Source organism: Populus alba, chromosome 4 (assembly GCF_005239225.2).
Source record: "Populus alba chromosome 4, ASM523922v2, whole genome shotgun sequence".
Classification (NCBI taxonomy): domain Eukaryota; kingdom Viridiplantae; phylum Streptophyta; class Magnoliopsida; order Malpighiales; family Salicaceae; genus Populus; species Populus alba.
In genome coordinates, this window is record NC_133287.1 from 12,979,101 (window position 1) to 12,999,472 (window position 20,372).

Sequence of the window (20,372 nt, forward strand, 5' to 3'; positions counted from 1 at the left end):
GTTTTAAGGTTTAATTTAGGGATTGACTTTGAGAATATGTTATGTTGACTTTATAGTTTTATGCCAATGAAAACTTTTGAGCCTTCAACATTATATTCTTTGATTGTGCATTCTTTCAATGATATGTATCTCTAGAACTTGCTTCATATCTTGTTGAGATTACATTTGCATTACATATATACATGAAGATAGTAAAGGCATTAGGAATTTTAAACACTTGAGCCAAAAAGCCAACCATAAGGAACTCCTTTTGAGCTTGTTTATCTTTTTTTCGCTTTATCTATGTATAAGCCTTAACTTTATATATGTTTTTCTTTTCCCCTGGCCAAGGATTAGTAGAGCATATACTTGTGATATCTCATGAAATTATGGTTGGAAATTTTATGAAAAGAAAGAAGAATTGATGCTTGATGAAAACATGGGTAAAGTTGCCAAAGGTGAAAAACAAAAAAAAAAATAAAACAAAAAAAGAAAAAGAAAAGTGTTCCTTTGTGTTCTTAAGATTTTATGTTGATGGAGCTTGAAATCAAGTGAAGTTAAGTATCGGTGCTTAAAGATGGAAAATTTATGTGTTTTGATGGGATATCTTGTTTGAAAAATCAATTTCTTTTTAGATTGCTCTACTTCCTTTGGTTTTAACATTTTCTTCTCCTTTCTTTTACCTCACCTTAACCTTAGCCTCATTACAACCGAAAAATAAGATCTTTTGATTTATGCATTGCTTGTAATATGTTAATAATGGAGATGAGATTGAAGAGCAAGCTTATGGTAGAACATATTCATTGATTGAATTTGAGAGATTTAAACACATAAGCCCTAAACACGTGAGTGTTGGAGTGTATATCAATGAGAGGACCTATCACTTTGGCATGGCATAGATTTCATTTAAATCCTAATAATCAATTGAGTTTTAAAGTTTGCATGTAAATAAATTCATGAAAATTTATACTCTTTATCCTTCTTGATTGTATTCTTGTTTATAATGCATATATTCTTGGATATTGATGGGAGATTAGTCATAGTGATTTGATTTAATTTCAATTTCAATTTGATTTTACCTATCCTTTCTCGAGGACGAGCAAGAACTAAGTGTGGGGGTATTTGATGCAACCATATTATTTGATAGTTTCATCCACATCTAACTAGTGTTTTGACTTGGGAGCTATTAGCCCAACGCTAGTTACATGGGTTAAGGAAAAAAGCTTAAGGGAATCAAACATTGCACTATCTAGGTATTAGTATCTGCAACCCGAGTTAGTAAGCTCGAAGGAGTGTCTCAACACCTAATGCCCTAAGACTAATTGGTCTGGGAGTCATTAGCCTAAAGCTCATTACATGGGTTAAAGATGCATTGTGTTTTACGTTATATGTATATCTATTAAATAATAATAATAATAATAATAATATAATCATAACCCAAGAAAGTTTAACCTTAGAAAAACATTAGAACAAAATATTGTTTTCTCTAAATAAAAGCCACATCATCTATGTTTTCATACATTGAGCACATAAAAAGAAGGTTTATTAATATCTTGTTTCAATAGTATGAAGCAAATATATATATATATATATATATATATATATATAAATGAGAGTTTGTTTATTTGGATAAATTAATAGAAGTTGAATGATGAATGCCTTGCTTTGTGGAACTTGCAAATTGTTTTTCTATTTTAACGCTTTGATTACTAGGGACTAGTAATAAGCTGGTTGAGAGGTGTGATTAGTATTTAAAAGTGCATCTTTATCAAGGTTTTATATCATCATTTTTCACTTGAAGTATCAATAACTCCTTAACTAGAGCATGTTTTATAATAACATATCTAATAATATAAGATACCTTTAATTTATGGTAAATGTTCATCTTAAATGTAGGCTTATCACATAAATCAAGGGATTGATTGATGAGTTAAACTACTGAAATTAAGAAGACAAAGAGAGGGCTAAGCTTTGAAAAAAGATGCTAGCTCAGTCCAAACTGGAACAACATTTTGTTATTGGATCATAAATGGAGCTATAGAACTTGGATTTAGGTCTGCTCTATATGGATGGAAAGCTAAGATATAGGCCTCAAACTTTCATGAAAAGTCAAAGATTCAAAACGGTCATTTTCAAGTTCAAATTGTAGCAACAACGGAGAAGTTCAAATTTATTCTGTAGTCCAGACACTATTCAGCCCATATCTTGAGTTCTAGAACTCCAAATGCACCGATTTTTTTTTTGTTAGAAAGCTGAGACAATTTCTTAGAACTTTCATGATGAAAATATGTTCAAATTCTGACGTTATCAATTATGTTTTGTTCAGACAAGAATATAAGGATTGTCACCAAGTCAAGATGTAGCCACCCACTCAATAATTAGTCATCAAATCAATAAGTCAAAATTTTGGCCTATAAAAGGAGGCATTTGCCATGCATTTAGGCATCTTGGTTTTCATATCAAGATCACGCTTTTTATTTGTTTCTTTATATTTTTGTAATGTTTAAGTTTTATTTTATGTTATATTTTTCTTAATTTCTTGTTTATGCTTTTCATTTTCTTTACTATACTTATGTTCTTATGTTGTTTATTTATGTTTATCTTCTTCATTATGTTTAGCTAAGTTTATTATGTCAAGGTGAAAAGTTTTCACTAATGGTGTTAGAATATGTATAATATAAACTCAACATAGACTTCAATGTTTATATCCAATAAAGTTTGTTATTAACATGTCTTATTTTTTTTATTTTATTAATTCTTAGTACCTTGCTTGTTAAATGGTTAATCTAGATTTGTGTTGTTAACACTTGGTATAACAAATGTGTGGCACTTTTATAGCCAACCGTATGGTATAACCTACACCTGTGCTATGAAAGGAATATGATTTGTTGTTAACATAAGTTAGCATAATAAATTCCTGAAAATATTTAAAAGTATAGTGTTACTAAAATAAGATAATTAATATGATCATGTTTTTTGTATGTGTGCGGTGTCATAGCAATCGTCCACCCTCAAGGAAAAATGGAATATGGTTTATCTGGCAAATATGGAGAGATAAGGAATTCTTGTCTCTTATCAATGGAAAATTTGAATGGGAGTCACCACCTAGTATTCTAGTCACTAGGAACCCTAACTGGTTTCAAAGATCAAGTACGAAGACTGGTTGTGTAAAGGGAAGGTATTAGCACCCCAACTACGCCCTTCCTAAGGTAAGTTGTATTGCTTTAATGTCTAATAAAATCTAAGGTCTTGTTATAGTTCTAATTGTTAGTCCTGTTTTTCGAAGATTCAAGAAAAGCCCTCCTCTGTAAGGAGATTCTTATCTTAATGGGGTAAAACCTAACTGATTAGTACTTAAAAGTGCATTTTTATTAAGGTTTTATATCATCATTTTGCACTTGAAGTATCAATAACTCCTTAACTAAAGTATGTTTTATAATAACATACCTAATAATATAAGATACCTTTAATTTATGGTAAATGGTCATCTTAAATGCAGGCCTATCACATAAATGAAATGATTGATTAATGAGTTTAAGTATTGAAATTGAAAGGACAAAGAGAGGGCCAAACTTATAAAAGAGATGTTGGTACAGTCCAAATTGGAACAATGTTCGGTAATTGGGTCATATCTCGAGTTGTAGATGTCCAAATGACCTCAATTGTTTGGACAGATTCGGTAAGACATAGGCCTATAACTTTCATGTGGAGTCCAAGATTTAAAAAGGCTATTTTCAAGTCCAAATTATAGCAACAATGAAGAGGTCTGAATCTGTCCTCCAACCCAGACATTGTTCAGTGTTCAACCTATTTCTCGAGTTCTAGAAGTCCAAATGACCTTAATTTTTTTTCCTAGAAAGATAAGACAATTTCCTATAACTTTCATGAGTATAGGGGGTTCCATTTCGGATGCTAGCAATGACATTTTATTCAGACAAGAAGATAAGGATTTTCACCAAGTCAAGAGTTAGCCACCCACTCAACAATTAGTTATCAAATCAATAGTTCCAAATTTTGGCCTATAAAAGGAGGCATTTGCCATGTATTTAGGGGCTTGGTTGTTCATATCAAGACTTGCTATTGCTCTCTCTCTTTATATTTTTTTTGTAATTCTTAAGTTTTGCTTTCATTATTATATTGTTTATGCTTTTCATTTCCTTTCCTTTACTTAGTTAACTTGTATCTTATTTATGTTCTTCTTTTGTTTATTTATGTTTCTCTTCTTCATTATGTTTAACTAAGTTTATTATGTCAAGGTGAAAAGGTTACACTAATGGTGTAAGAATAAGTATAGTATATTCTCAATATGGACCTTAATATTTAATATTAACATGTCTTATCTTTTTATCTTACTAATTCTTAATACCTTGCTTGTTAAATGGTTAATCTAGATTTGTGTTGTATAACGTTTGGTACAACAAATGCTTGGCACTCTCATAGCCCAACTGTATGGTATTACCTACACTTGTGCTATGAAAGGAACTTGATTTGTTGTTAACATAAGTTAGCATCATGAATTCCTGACAATATTTAAAAGTTTGGTGTTACTTAAATAATAAGAGTTTATACTATACTTGTTTGAAATACCATTAGTGGATCCTCTAACCTTAACATTTGTTTTTATCATTGTTTAATCCTTACATTAATCTTCCATCTCAAAGTTTTCATCAACTTCTTCTTCTTCTTCTTCTTCTTCTTCTTTTATTGTTATTGTTGTTGTTGTTATTGTATTATTGTTGTCTATAATTTATACAATTAACCTCCATGTGGTTCGACCCCAGTCTTACCGAGTTATTTATTACTTCGACACTCTTACACTTGAGAGAAGACATCAATCTTTTGGTTGTGTCAAGTTTTTGGCGTCGTTGCCGGGGAGGTAAATTCTTATACAAATTATAGTATTTATTTTATTTTCTCTTTTCACTTTTCTTGTATCTAACTTTGTTTCTTTTTCTTCTTCTTCTTCCTTTTATTCTCTTTCTACACTTGCATGAGTGTTTGGTCACGTACATTAAGTGGTAGACTTTGTAGGGTATCCTCATCATTTTCAGAAAATATGGCTGAAGAAGATAACCAATCACTTCATAATGAGAATAACCGTGTTAGAACACTTAGAGACCATATGAATTTCACAAGAACAAGTGCACCCTCATGCATAGCTTTCCCTCCTGATGCATCTCATTTTAATTTTAAGCCAGGCATTATTCAACTTTTACCTTTTTTTCATGGCTTAGATCTAGAAAATTCATACTTGCATTTGAGGGAATTTGAAAAAGTTTGTAGCACCTATAATGACTTAAATTGTAGCATGAATACCATTAGATTAAAGCTTTTTTTCCTTTTTCATTAAAAGATAAAGCTAAAACATGGCTACAAAATCTTAGGTCAGGATCCATTCATGCTTGGGATGAAATGCAACAATAATTTTCAAAGAAGTTTTTTCCATCTCACATAACCAACTCTTTCAAAAGACAAATCACCTCTTTCACTCAAAAACCAGGTGAAACATTTTACCAATGTTAGGATAGATATCGAGACTTGCTTAATACTTGCCCTTATCATGGTTTTGAAATATGGAGATTGGTTTCACAATTTTATGAAGGGTCAATACCTAAAGATAGGCAAATGGTTGAATTAATGTGCAATGGAACTTTTAAAGATAAAGACCCTAATGAAGCAATAGAGTACCTAGACCTGCTAGCTGAAAAAACGCAAAATTAGGACACTACAGGCACTTATGAGGCACCAAGTAAAACTCAACCTCATACATCTAGTGGAGGTATGTATAACTTTAGGGAAGATCATAACCTCCAAGCCAAGTTTGCATCTTTAGTTAGAAAAATCGAGGCACTAGAATTGAAAAAAAGTGGTCAATTAAAATATGTTTAAGACATTATGTGTCAAATTTGTGAAACAAATGAACATACAACCAATGATTGTCCAACTTTGCCTTCTTTTAAAGAATGCCTCCATGAACAAGCTCGTGCTTTAAACAGTTTTCAAAGTCTCAATCATAACCCATACTCACAAACATACAACCCTGGTTGGAGAAACCACCTAAATTTAAGTTGGAAGAGTGATAATAATACAATGCAAATGCAAGTATTTCTGAAAGCCAACACATGGATCAAGTCAAATATGTCATCACTCTTCGCAGTGGTAAGGTTATTGAAAAACCCACTCTTGAACCTTGTGAGAAAGATGATGAGTCTATCTCTGAGGGTAAGGAAGGGGTTGAATCTGAACATTACAAAGAAAAGGCTGATTCCCCACTAGCACTTCAATTTCCTCATGTCATGACCAAACAAAGGAAAGTCAATCACTTTAACATATGATTGTGGGTTGCACATTGGATTATTACATTATTTATGTTCTTTTGTTAAAAGTAACAACTAAGGGAAAGGGATAATATATAATTTGAAAAAAAAAACAAAAAAAAAAAAAAAAATAAAAACGTAGATAAGTTTGGTTTCGTAACCTCCCTAACCTAAGCAATTAAGCCCGAAAGGGTGTTTTAACACTTAATACCATAAAGTCAACTGACTTGGGAGCTATTGGCTCAATGCTTGTTACATGGGTTGAGGAGAAACGCTTAAGGGAATCAAACATTGCATTATCTACCTATCAGTATCTGCAACCTGAGTTACTAAGCTCATATGGGTGTCTCAACACCTAATGTCCTAAGACCAACTGGTTTGGGAGTCATTAGCTGAAAACTCGCTACATGGGTTAAAGATGCATTGTGTTTTAAGTTATATGTATATATATTAAAAAAAAAAAGATAATAATCTCAACCCAAGGAAGTTAACCTTAAACATTAGAACAAAAAATTTATTTTCTTCCAAGTAAAGCCCCATAACTATATGTTGATATTTTGAGCACGAAAGAAAGGTTTATTAATATTTATTAAATATCAAATATATGAATTTAATGAAGTTTGTTTATCTGGATAAATTAATAGAAGTAATAAATGTCTTACTTTGTGAATTTGATGATTAGTACTTAAAAGTGCATTTTTATCAAGGTTTTATATTATCATTTTGCACTTGAAGTATCAATAACACCTTAACTAAAGCATGTTTTATAATAACATATCTAATAATATAAGATACCTTTAATTTATGGTAAATGTTCATCTTAAATGCAGGCCTATCACATAAACAAAAGGATTGATTGATGAGTTTAAGTATTGAAATTGAAAGGACAAAGAGAGGGTCAAACTTAGAAAAGGGATGTTGATGCAGTTCAAATTGGAACACTGTTTGGTAATTGGGTCATATCTCGAGTTCTAGAAGTCCAAACAACCTCAATTTTTTGGATATATTTGGAAAGACATAGGCCTACAACTTTTATGTGGAGTCCAAGATTTAAAAAGACTGTTTTCAAGTCCAAATTATAACAACAACGGAGAAATTCGAATTTATCCTGCAACCCAGACACTGTTTAGTGTTCAGCCCATAGCTTCGGTTCTAAAAGTCCAAATGACCTTAATTTTTTTTCCTAGAAAGATAGGACAATTTCCTATAACTTTCATGAGTACAGGTGGTTTCAGTTCTAATGCTAGCAATGACATTTTATTCAGACAAGAAGATAAGGATTTTCACCAAGTCAAGAATTGGCCACCCACTTAACAATTAGTCATCAAATCAATAGTTCCAAATTTTGGCCTATAAAAGAAGGCATTTGCCATGCATTTAGGAGCTTGGTTGTTCAGATCAAGAGCTTGTTTTTGCTCTCTCTCTTTCTATTTTTTTTGTAATTCTTAAGTTTTGCTTTCATTAATATCTTGTTTATGCTTTTCATTTCATTTCCTTTACTTAGTTAACTTGTATCTTATTTATGTTCTTGTTTTATTTATTTATGTTTCTCTTCTTCATTATGTTTAGTTAAGTTTATTATGTCAAGGTGAAAAGGTTACACTAATGGTGTAAGAATAAGTATAGTGTAAACTCAACATGGACCTTAATGTTTAATATTAACATGTCTTATCTTTTTATCTTACTAATTCTTAATACCTTGCTTGTTAAATAGTTAATCTAGATTTGTGTTGTATAAAACTTGGTACAACAAATGCTTGATATTCTCATAGCCTAACCGTATGGAAGGAACTTGATTTGTTGTTAACATAAGTTAGCATCATGAATTCCTGACAATATTTAAAAGTTTGGTGTTACTTAAATAAGATAATTAATATGATCATGTTAATAATTTATAAATGAGCTATTAATGATAAATCATCCAATTGAAACCTCCTTTGTATGTTGTTTCTAGTTGAATAATAAGAATTTATACTATACTTGTTTGAAATACCATTAGTGGATCCTCTAACCTTGAAATTTATTTTTATCATTGTTTAATCCTTACATTAATCCTCCATCTCAAAGTTCTCATCAACTTCCTCTTCATCTTCTTCTTCTTTATTGTTGTTGTTGTTGTTGTTGTTGTTGTCGTCGTCGTCGTCTATAATTTATACAATTAACTTCCATGTGGTTCGACCTCGATCTTGCCGGGTTATTTATTACTTCGACACTCTTACACTTAGGAGAAGACATCAATCTTTTGGTAATGTTAATATTTTTGAGACTTCTCTTCCCACTTCGCTAAGGAAGCTTTTCCTTCTTCAAGTATTTCCCAGTACGGATTGTTTGGTACTCTTTCCCCAATTGAAGAAGCAAACTTTATTATCATCACTAAGTCTTTAACATATATATATATATATATATATATATATATATATATATATATAGCTAATGTTTTCAAACATGTAGAAACCATGTGAATTTGTGAGGGAAAGATGTAAAAGAGAGAGGGTAGATGTACTTTGTGAGGAGATGGTAATGAGACTTTCTCTGCACACTTCACCCCTTCATTATTGCCTCCATTTTCTATTTTTTATCTTTAACCCAACCTGAACCCTAAATAACCTGGGTTTATGGGTTGACCCATAAAACCCGGGACCCGGCTTTTTTAACCGGGTTTAAGAACTATAAATGTATTTAGGGGTTTTTTAATTGTGCTTTCAATTTTTTTCTTGAGCATTAAGTGGAGGCTTTTTAGGAATAGTTCATTTGAAGATGGTTCTTTTGATGTTGAGTATGGTGCGATATTGGCGTAAGAGGAACAGGGAAGACTTTCATATCCAGTATATGAGAGATGGCACACAAGAAAACTCGAGAGAAGGCACGCAAGAAAGCTGTAGAGATATAAAAATAATCAACTTATAAAGTGTTATAAAATTATTAAAGTAAATGATGTAAAGCATACTTTTTCAAAGCATAGACGTAAAGTAAAAAATTAATCGAACTATAAGAAACTTAGTGTAATTATCCTTTAAAACCCATGAGTCATAGACCTGGTTAAGTTTGATAACTTTTTTTTTTTTTTTGTGATCATACTATAATAAAAATAGACATGCGTAGAAAAACTACCTGATAAATTTTAAGAAAATAAATCATGAAAAGTTATACAAAAAAAGTGTTTGCTAATGTTATAAAATGAGTGCAATAATTTTATTTGAAAACAAAATAAAAACTAAACAATATTTAATGAAAGAATACCCTATATATATTCATTCTTAATTAATATTTTTAATGAATTATAGTTAAAATTAAAGGAAAACATTAAAAAGCATATACAAATGTCAAAAATATGTCAAATACATAGGCTAGGTGCGCCAAGATATTCTACTTATTAAAAAAAATAAAGTCAAGCACATGGGCTTTAAATGTTAAATTATCCCTTGTTTTTTTATCTTAAAATATGATAGATGATGTGTTGTCCTTCCATTTCTTTTAATAAAAAACCACATAATATATGTTATCCATTAGTTTGTGGCGGAAAAGTCTAGCCTTTTTAAACATAAAAAATACATTTTAATTTTTTTCAGCATGAAAACTCCTAAGGAACACATCATAAACCTCAATAAAATGATATCTAACCTAAAAAAAAATACTTTAATTATTAACAATAAAATGAAAATAATCCCAAATCATAGAAATTTATGAACCCCTATCTATTATTTTTCAACAATTGGTGAGTTAAAAATATCTTAATGAAACTCTTCTTGTTAAATGAAATTTATTAATACTAAGATTGATCTTTTTTAGTTGTCAAAATATAAACAACTGATAATTTTCTCTCTCCTCCTTTGTTTTCTAATGACTATTTTCTTTCTCAAAATCAACGATTGCAATATAAATAAATTAAAAATTTGGATCAAAATATAAAATTTAAAAACTAAAAAGATTTAAAAATGTAAAAGCAAGAAAACTTCATGTACCAAAATTTTAAATTCCATGCCTCTTGTATGAAAAAAAATGGTTGCTTTTTTCATTTCAATGTCAAACTTGGTCCCCTAAGTCTTAATTTATTTTAAACAATAAAATAAAATTTTATTTTATCAAATTAAACATTAACTTAATATTAGGATTTCTTTTTGACATCGCAAAAACCTAATAACAAGCTAATTAAAACAAATTATCAAATTTAATTTCTAATAAATATAATGTAAAAGGATAAAATTGAAAAAAAGATATATAATTTGAATAAAAGATGATTCAAGAGAAAAAAACAAATATTGGGGCAATCCATAATAGTCTAAAATAAATATCTAGGGTGTGATTGTTTTTATAATTTAACTTTTTTGCTTAAAAAATTAAATTAATCTTTGCTTTTTAATAATTTTAATGTGTCAATTTAAAAAAAAAAATATTTTTAATTAAAAAATAATTTTACGAAAGTACACTACATCTTATCAATCACAGTCCATTTCAATTTATTTTAGCGGGATAAGTGTTTTTTTTTTTTTCTTAGAAAAAATTTAATTTCTATTCAAAGATAAATTAATTCAAATTTAAAATATTGAAAAAAAGAAACTACACGCCCAGCTTTGCCCTAAGGCTAAAACCCTCCTATGGTATCCCAACCCCCTCGCTTTCTCTCCTCACACAAAAGCAACCATAGCCGCCTCCAAAATCCAGTTCAACTTCTCAAAAATGTCAGCGAAATGGCGCGCATTACAGCACCGCCACCGCTACACATACAGTGCTGTGATATTCCCGTCTTCCTTCACATCTACCTTGCTTTCTCAATCTCTCCTTCCCTTAAACCCTAACTTCTCCCTTTTCTTCACCGAACTCAAAACCCTAATTTCACTCAATTCAATTTACTCTCAAGCAAACCACTCCAAATACCTCGCTTCCTCCTTCACCAACCTCCTATCTCTAATACACACCGAAAAAGACACTCCGATTCTTCAAACGGCATGCCGTTTTTACGTGGAAGTTTTGTTTCTGGAAAATTCAGTGCCCTTACATCGAACTTTGATTTCTGGTTTATCAAAAGTGAGTAACAAGGATCGTCAGGTTTTGATTGTTGAGTGTTTTAGGGATTTGTGTGAGGAGTACAAGAAATGGAGTAATAGAAAGAGGTTTTGTTTATCACGTGTTGCTTTATCAATTATGGGGATGCCAAAATTAGGGTTTTTGATTAGTGTTGTTGGTGATTGTGCGGTTTTGATTGGCTGGGATGTTGTTTTGGGATTAGATAGTGTTGTTTCGGAGATTGAGGATTTGGGTGGTAGGCCATCTCCGGTTATTATGGAGCAATGTCAAGAGAGTTTGTCTTGCTTGTATTATTTGATCCAGCGGTTTCCGGGGACGTTTAAGTGTTTTGAAGAGGTGGGGTTTATGGAGAGGATTTTGGGGGTTTTGGTTAGTGTGTTGAAGTCGATGGCTTTTACTAGGGATTGCTTTGTGGCGGCTGGAGTGGCATTGTGTGCTGCTTTGCAAGTTTGTCTTACTAGTGAAGAGCTTGGTTTGGTTATTGTTAAAGCTATATTTAATGGTATTACTTGTAGTTCCAGCGGTACTAATTGTTTTGAAAGTGAGTTTAGAGATGTGATTTTGAAGGTTCCATTTAAAGGGGATTTGTGTTTTGAGATAAATGGTTTTTCTGTTTTGAGTCGGTTGTGCTTGATTAGGGGGATTCTTACTGCTGTTTCGAGGGCTACACTCAATTCCCAATTTGCTGTATCGAGTGGTGGTTTGAATGTTAATGGGGAAAATGGAAATTGTTGTGGCTCTGTTAAGACTATTTTGTATGATGGGATTTTGCCTGAGTTGTGTAATTATTGTGAGAACCCTATCGATAGTCATTTTAATTTTCATGCATTGACAGTGTTGCAAATTTGTTTGCAACAGATGAAGACTTCAATGCTAAGTAATCTTACTGACATCTCGAATAATTATGAACCCATACCAGTAGAGATGGGGACACGGATACTGAAGATCATATGGAATAGCTTGGAAGATCCTTTAAGTCAAACAGTGAAACAAGTTCATCTGATTTTTGATCTGTTCTTAGATATTCAGTCATCTCTTCATTGGGGAGAGGGAAGTGAAAGAATAAAATTTTTCTTGCAAAAAATTGCTTCAGATCTTCTACGTCTAGGCACAGGCTGTAAGGGGAGATATGTTCCGTTAGCTTTGTTGACCAAGAGGCTGGGGGCCAAAACTATACTGGATATGAGTCCTGATCTGCTGTTTGAACTTGTACAAGCTTACATTGATGATGATGTGTGCTGTGCTGCTACAACATTTTTGAAATGTTTCCTTGAGTGTTTGCGTGATGAGTGTTGGAACTGTGATGGGATTGAGGAAGGTTATGCGATTTACAGAGGGCATTGTTTGCCTCCCTTTCTGTTTGGACTTGCTTCTGGTGTTTCAAAGCTTCGTTCAAATGTGAACACATATGCTTTGCCTGTTCTACTTGAAGTTGATGTAGATAGCATATTTCCTATGCTTGCTTATATCTCTGTTGGGCTTATTGGGGCAGAAAATGAACTGTCATATCCCGATGTCTCTGGTACAAATGCAGAACTGGGAGTCGAGCAACAAGTAGCTGTTTTAGTGTCTTTGGTAAAGGTATGCCGTTCACTTGCTCTAATTGAAGGCGACATTGATTTGTGGGATGCATCACAACCACTTCAGACAAATGGTATGCTGGGGACAGATATTGTGAAACTCTATGCTGTTTTCTCCATAAAGGGGATAAAGGTTAAGGTCCATGTTGAATGGCTAGTATTGGCACTAAGACATGTTGACGAGTTACTCCGTGTAGATGCTGCAGAGTCTCTGTTCTTAAATCCCAAGACTTCTAGTATTCCTTCCTGTTTAGAACTCACGCTCTTGAAAGAAGCTGTGCTGTTGAACATGAGGAGTTGCTCAACTGGTTTCCAAATGAAGTGGACCAGCTTGTTTAGAAAGTTTTTTGCTCGGGTTCGAACAGCCTTGGAGAGACAACTTAAGCAGGGGAGCTGGCAACCCCTTCTGGATTGCAATAATAATGGAGCAAACTCAAATAAAGGGATTGAAGAATCTTTAATTAAAAGGGCAGAGAGTCTTTTTAATTTTATGAGATGGTTGTCTTGTTTTCTCTTTTTTTCATGCTATCCCTCTGCTCCTTATAAGAGAAAAATAATGGCCATGGATCTTTTACTCATAATGCTTAATGTTTGGCCTATTACACTGACTTCTCAAGATAAGGAGTCTCTTTGTCCTGAAAGTTCTCTCTATCCTTATAGCAAAGGAATAATCTTACCGGATTCAACATTGTTATTAGTTGGATCTATCATTGATAGCTGGGACAGGCTGAGAGAGAGCTCTTTCCGCATATTGCTATATTTTCCCAACCCCCTTCCTGGGATATCAAGCAAGGACATGGTCCAGAAAGTGATCAATTGGGCTAAGAAGTTAGTTTGCAGTCCACGTGTCAGAGAGAGTGATGCTGGTGCTCTGACACTAAGGCTTTTGTTCCGGAAATATGTGTTGGAGCTAGGATGGATACTTAGAGCTTCTGTTGATGTTGTTTGTTTTCAATCACAATCAGAGCTGGTCAATGTTGATAGTCAAATTATTGAATCAAAGCCCCCTGTAGTAGAGTATATAAAATCACTAATTGATTGGCTGAATGCTTCTGTGGAAGCGGGGGAGAGGAATCTTTCTGAAGCTTGCAAAAACAGCTTTGTTCATGGAGTTTTGCTGACCCTACGGTATACTTTTGAGGAATTGGATTGGAATTCAGATGCAGTCCTGTCTAGCATTTCGGAAATGAGGCATGCATTGGAGAAGCTCCTGGAGCTTCTTGTGCGAATAACATCATTGGCACTTTGGGTGGTTTCTGCAGATGCTTGGTATCTGGCAGACATGGATGAGATGGCTGACGATGATGTTTACTTGATGGATGAAATGGAGGTGGTAAGACCTTCAGAAGATGAAGGCATTAATTCAAAACATGTGCAGGACAGTAGACCATCGGAACAGATTGTCATGGTTGGTTGTTGGCTGGCTATGAAAGAGGTAATTGTTTATTTTCTGTCTGTAGTCCTTTTGGAAAAGAATTTTAGTAAACTAGGAGGTTTTTTTTTATATGATAACCATAAATTTAATATGAGGCTTTTCTTCTCTCTCTCTCTCTCTCTCTCTTTCTCGCCCCTCCAGGTGAGTCTTCTTCTAGGAACCATCATAAGAAAAATTCCCTTACCAGGTTATAGTTACTCAGATTCGAAGTCTGAAGACCCATGTCCTGATGCCTCGATGCTGACAATACCTAATGCAATGCTTGATTTGCAACAACTTGAACAAATTGGAAACCACTTCTTGGAAGTCCTTCTGAAGATGAAGCACAATGGAGCGATTGATAAGACAAGGGTTGGATTCACTGCTCTTTGCAACCGCTTACTTTGCTCAAATGATTCGAGGTATACATCCTTCCTTTCAAAACCTTATTTGCTTTCGATATGCTGGTATGATAATTTAGCATGGCACAAGATTCTGTCATGGTAATTATCTTGGGATTATATCTTGTATCTACTATCAATACTCTTAAGAAAAGAAATATGAGAAGTCAAAGGTGTTCTGTCTGGCATCTAGACAGTTCCAATTACCACCTGATCTTCCTTTCTTTCTCTTCAATATGTTTCTACTCATCAAATAAATATTTTTCTGATCTTACTTTATCCATCCGGGCCTGCTTTGAAAATTATCTGGTTTATAAGCTCATTTTTTCCCCTTATCTGAATTATTCATTTAAATTGTCTTGTCCATTACGTGTACGTGTGGAAAGAAAAACACAAATCATGAGTCTGTTTTCAGTTATGGTTTCTCCTTTTGTAGACTTTGCAAGTTGACAGAAATTTGGATGGAACAACTGATGGAAAGAACCATTGCCAAGGGTCAGGTTGTGGATGATTTGTTAAGAAGAAGTGCTGGAATTCCCGCAGCATTTATTGCTCTCTTTCTGTCAGAGCCTGATGGTGCACCAAAGAAACTCCTTCCACGGGCTTTACGGTGGCTAATAGATGTAGCTAATAGCTCCTTGCTGTATCTGGTTGATGCCAAGAGCATGAATGGCGACTCCTGCAAGTTCTCATCGACAAATTCAGACCAAGCACCTGATTCTGCAAAGCTGTATGGGGTGAATGTGATGGAAAAGACCTCAAAGATCCGAGATGAAGGTGTAATTCCAACAGTACATGCATTTAATGTTCTTAGAGCTGCTTTTAATGATACAAACCTTGCAACTGATACATCTGGTTTTGCTGCGGAGGCTTTGATTGTCTCAATTCACTCTTTCTCTTCACCATATTGGGAGGTCCGAAATAGTGCCTGTCTGGCATACACTGCCTTAGTACGACGCATGATAGGATTCCTAAATCTTCAAAAACGAGAATCTCGACGTTCACTAACTGGGCTTGAGTTTTTTCACAGGTTTGTCTCCGTGACTGTATGTTAACTATTTATCTTTTCTGTTTCTTCTCTGATTTTAACTTACCGTGAACTACTAGAAATTTGCAAATGAACCATTTAAGCTTAAAACATTTTTCTTGAAGTTCAATTTTCACTCTCAAATTCCCAAAAGCTATATCCCTTTCCATCATGAATGAAGCTTACTTGTAAAGTTTCACTTTTGATTTCTTGTAAAAGCAACAAATCATCTTTTCTATGTGCTTTAGGTGAAATCTGTGGATTTTATATGTTCATTTTATTGTACGAAGGAAATGGTTAGGAGCTATCTGGAATACTAGAATTAATGCCTTCTGTTTCCTATATTGCTTATAAAATAATATATTTCTAAGCATTTATACCTTTTCTCATTGGTTATCCCTGCAGAATACAATCTAAGAGAAGTACTCTGGCTTCTTTTTTTTTGCATTGGGAATAACGTGCTACTTGTCATCTATTTAGTGAGAATTCCTTGATGGTCCCTTGAAAGTAAGAAAAAACTAAACAAATGAACACTTAAAAATAGCTGCTCTTCTTATTCACAGAATGAAATCCTATTTTCTTCTTATTCACAGAATGAAATCCCTTATGTAATTAAATTATATTCCATGTTATCAAAAAACCAAAAGAATTATTTGTTAAGTATATACATCTATTTTTCACAACGAACAAGGGTTCCATGAATTACTTGATCCTTGACATTAATTGGAATTTGAGAGGTTAGAATCAATTCCCTGAAATGATTTTGCATTTTTTCTTAAAAGAGGTTTACATTCCGTCTGGATTATCATGAATTCTCCTATTATCATGAATTCTTGATGATTAACCATTTTTTTATGCTGATTAACATTCTAAAGATTATTCGTTCTTCAAGTAGCAACTGATTTAATTTTCTTGCCTGAAGGTACCCCTCGTTGCATCCATTTCTTTACAATGAGTTGAATGTTGCAACTGATGCACTTGGAGATGCAACATCTGGATGCTCAGAATCCAACTTATCAAAGGTCGTCCACCCAAGCTTGTGCCCTGTTTTAATTCTTTTATCGAGGCTCAAGCCTTCAACAATTGCTAGTGAGAGTGGAGATGACTTGGATCCATTCCTATTTATGCCATTCATCAGGAGGTGCTCAACCCAAAGTAATCTACGAATTCGTGTTCTTGCATCTAGAGCTTTAACAGGACTGGTCTCCAATGAGAAACTGCCAACCGTCCTCCTGAATATTGGCTCTGAATTGCCTTGCGTGGAGAATCAAATTGCAGCTTCTTCTTTTCCCTCTTCCTTATTGAAACCAAGCAATGGAACAATCTCTACTAATTATAATTCGATTCATGGAATGCTATTGCAACTGTGTTCTCTTCTAGATGCAAATTGCAGAAACCTTGCTGATTTCACGAAGAAAGAGAAAATTCTTGGTGATCTGTTCCAAGTTCTCGCGAAGCGATCATGGATTGCAAGCCCCAAAAGGTGTCCTTGCCCTATCCTTAATGGCTCTTTTGTAAGGGTTTTAGATCACATGCTCAGTGTTGCACAAACAGGCCATATCAGGGAGAATTACCTTCCCATCCGCAGTCTGCTGTGGAAGCTATGTACAGAATGCTTAGATGTAGAAGATTCTTTTGGAGTGTCATGTTATGATCCAACAGTAGCAGAACTTCGTGAACAAGCAACCATATCCTATTTCAGTTGTGTGCTGCAGGCATCTAAAGATGGCATGGAGGAGGTTCTTCAGAAGCCACATGCACATTTATCACATGACTTAAAGTTGTTGAACCTCCCTGAAACAAAGGAAACTTTTGTCTCACTCGAGAAAAGGCTGATTAGTTCCTTGTCAGATTCATCATATGAAGTTCGACTTGCAACACTGAAGTGGCTGTTGAAGTTCCTGAAGTCGACAGAATCTATCAGTGATGACCACCATCTGCCTAGCAGTGCAATTGGAATTATTCAGCATTGGAGTAAGCCAAACCTCCAGGAGACAATGGTTAAGCTCTTGGACTCGGAGAAGTATCATAGATGTAAATATTACATTCTGAGGATTCTTTACACTTGGAACTTGCTGCAGTTTCAGAAACCTGGAAACCAAAATTCTGCTGATATTACATATGTTGGCAACTTAGATAATGATTCCACGTTTCAGTTCTGGGATAAGTTGTTATCCTTGTACAATATCACAAGACATAAAAAGACAAGAGAGACACTCATCTGCTGCATGGCTATATGTGTGAAAAAGTTTTCAAGTTTATTAACCAGCAGTGTTCTGTCTTACATGGAGGAGAAAACTTCAAAATCCTGTGAGTCATGTCAACTGGAAAGATCAGCACTTTTGTACGAATATATAACCCTTTTTGTCAACCTTATCAAAGAACACAGTTCTTCATCTGAGCCAGTGACCAAGCGCAATGCAGCAGCAGAATCTATTATTGCATCTGGTTTGCTTGAACAAGCAGAACTTATTGGTTCTTGTGTGTTCAGTAATGAAATCCCTGCCGGACTTTCTGGTTCCTGTTTTGAACCAAAAGAAGCTGTTAATATGTATGGTTGTCAGTTACTCGAGATATGGTTTACTTGCATCAAGTTGCTGGAGGATGAAGATGATGCGATACGACAATGGCTCGCCTTGAATGTCCAGAAATGCTTTTCTTCAAAAGCTTCTGGAAGCAGCTTTCATGCTGTTGGGGTCCCAATGCAAGTGGAGAAAGTGATTGAATTGAGTTTTGGGTATCTATCTTCTATCTTTGGTCACTGGATTGATTACTTTGATCATCTTTCACAGTGGGTAATAAATGGAGCAAATTATGTAACCTGTAAAGGAGATATTGTCAGACGGGTTTTTGACAAGGAAATTGACAATCATCATGAAGAGAAGCTGTTGATCTGTCAAATATGCTGCTCTCATTTGGAACAGCTTCCAATTTCAAAATCGTGGTTGGCTGATGGGCCATTCAAACAGAAGTTCACAAATTATTTATACAACTGGAGAAGGAGATTTTGTCATCAGTTGACATCGTTTGCCAAGGACCATATTGAGAATTTGGGAGGAGTTGATTGGATAGGTGGTGTTGGTAACCACAAAGATGCATTTCTACCAATATATGCAAATTTGCTTGGCTTTTATGCTCTCTCAAACTGCATGGTCAATAGGAATATCGAGGATGACATGCTTCTACTATCTCAAATTGTTGAAATTGGTAAAGCCATCGACCCATTCTTGAGGAATCCTTTGATTTCAAACCTATATTTGTTAGTTGTAAATTTGCATGAGAGAAAGGTCGGAGCCACTGCTGACATGTTGACTAGTAAATTCATCATAGATGACTCGATTTGGGATGATTTTGATCCCTATTTTCTTCTTAGGTAAGATGAATTTGTACAAGAGCTGCATAATTCCAAATGGGTTTTAACTTCATAGATTGCTGTATCACAGAACTGAGATGTACTGTGTTTCTTTAGGATTGTTCAAGTTATGCTCGGGACAGTCCGAGATTGTCTTGGTTTCCGTATTCACCCTTTTATAAATTTGGCTTCCAGTTGTAATTGCCGTTTAATTCTTTAATGGCTGGGTTACCCGAGAAGGATATCCTGCCGCCTCTCTTGGGCGACTGAGTCTATCACCCGGTCTTTTGAAGTTTGTCAACTTTACCAAGTTGGCTTAGCATACCCTTGTTTTTCGTATTTATGCTTTTATTTTATGTACTATTTAATCTTTGTTGCAATTGATAGTCTAGGACGCTGTATTTAAATGTTGCATTATGTTCGATACAATTGGTTCTGTTATGTGATTTTTGTTGGGGAAATTTTTGTGATTTTTCTGTTTAATGAATAGTGGAGGAATTTAGTGTAAACACTGCACGTGATTTTGCACAAAAAAAAGGGTGTAACATGGTAGGTCGCCATTTTGGAGCTCTTTGTTGCATTTTACAGCTTTGGGGTGTTCACTGTAAAATATTCACATTTAATTTCACAAAAAATAAAATAAAATGGCGCAGTATGAATATATTGTCGTTTTTATAAAATATATGTATTTCCATGTGGTTCTAAATTATATTTTTGATAGCCCTAATGTGTGCAGTCCACCTTTCCCCGCGTTGCTGTCTATTGATAGTCTTAGACCGTCAAAACTGGGCATCGGACCTGCTTGCATGCTTGGATGAATAGTTTGCAATGATTCCACATCAGTGACTTGATTATATAAAGCAAACAACACATTGCTAGAATGAATTTCCTTAGAGATTTCCTTAAGGATGCTACTTGAATATCTCACAAACCACAAAACCTAATAGCTCAAGCCATTGAATTCCCATAACGACATCCAATCCTGTGAGAGGTAAAGAATAAAAAGTTCAAGGAAAAAAAAGTACCCTATAGGTCTATTTTTACCTCCTCAAACCGCCCTTTGCATTTAAGGCTCTCTCCATTGGCAACCTGAATTGACAACATGTTTGTTGGCACTACCGGTAGCCTCAACAGATTAGCCATTTGCTCACTAATAAAATTATAGGTTGATCCACTATCGATTAATACAATGACGTGATGGAAACCAATTTTTGTTGATATCCTCATGGTTTTGGGCACGGTCCACCTTGTTAGTGCATGTAATGTAATCTATGTTG

General features: G+C 34.1%; 1 protein-coding gene across 1 annotated transcript; it reads left to right on the forward strand.

The window, feature by feature from the left end:
• The first annotated feature begins 10,857 nt into the window (after positions 1-10,857).
• On the forward strand, positions 10,858-19,465 carry LOC118053600 (uncharacterized). The gene is made up of 4 exons (XM_035064913.2): positions 10,858-14,336; positions 14,478-14,737; positions 15,153-15,746; positions 16,666-19,465. The coding sequence occupies exons 1-4, from the start codon at positions 10,974-10,976 to the stop codon at positions 19,118-19,120; spliced, it is 6,672 nt and encodes a 2,223-aa protein (XP_034920804.1). The 5' UTR covers positions 10,858-10,973; the 3' UTR covers positions 19,121-19,465.
• The last annotated feature ends 907 nt before the right edge of the window (positions 19,466-20,372 follow it).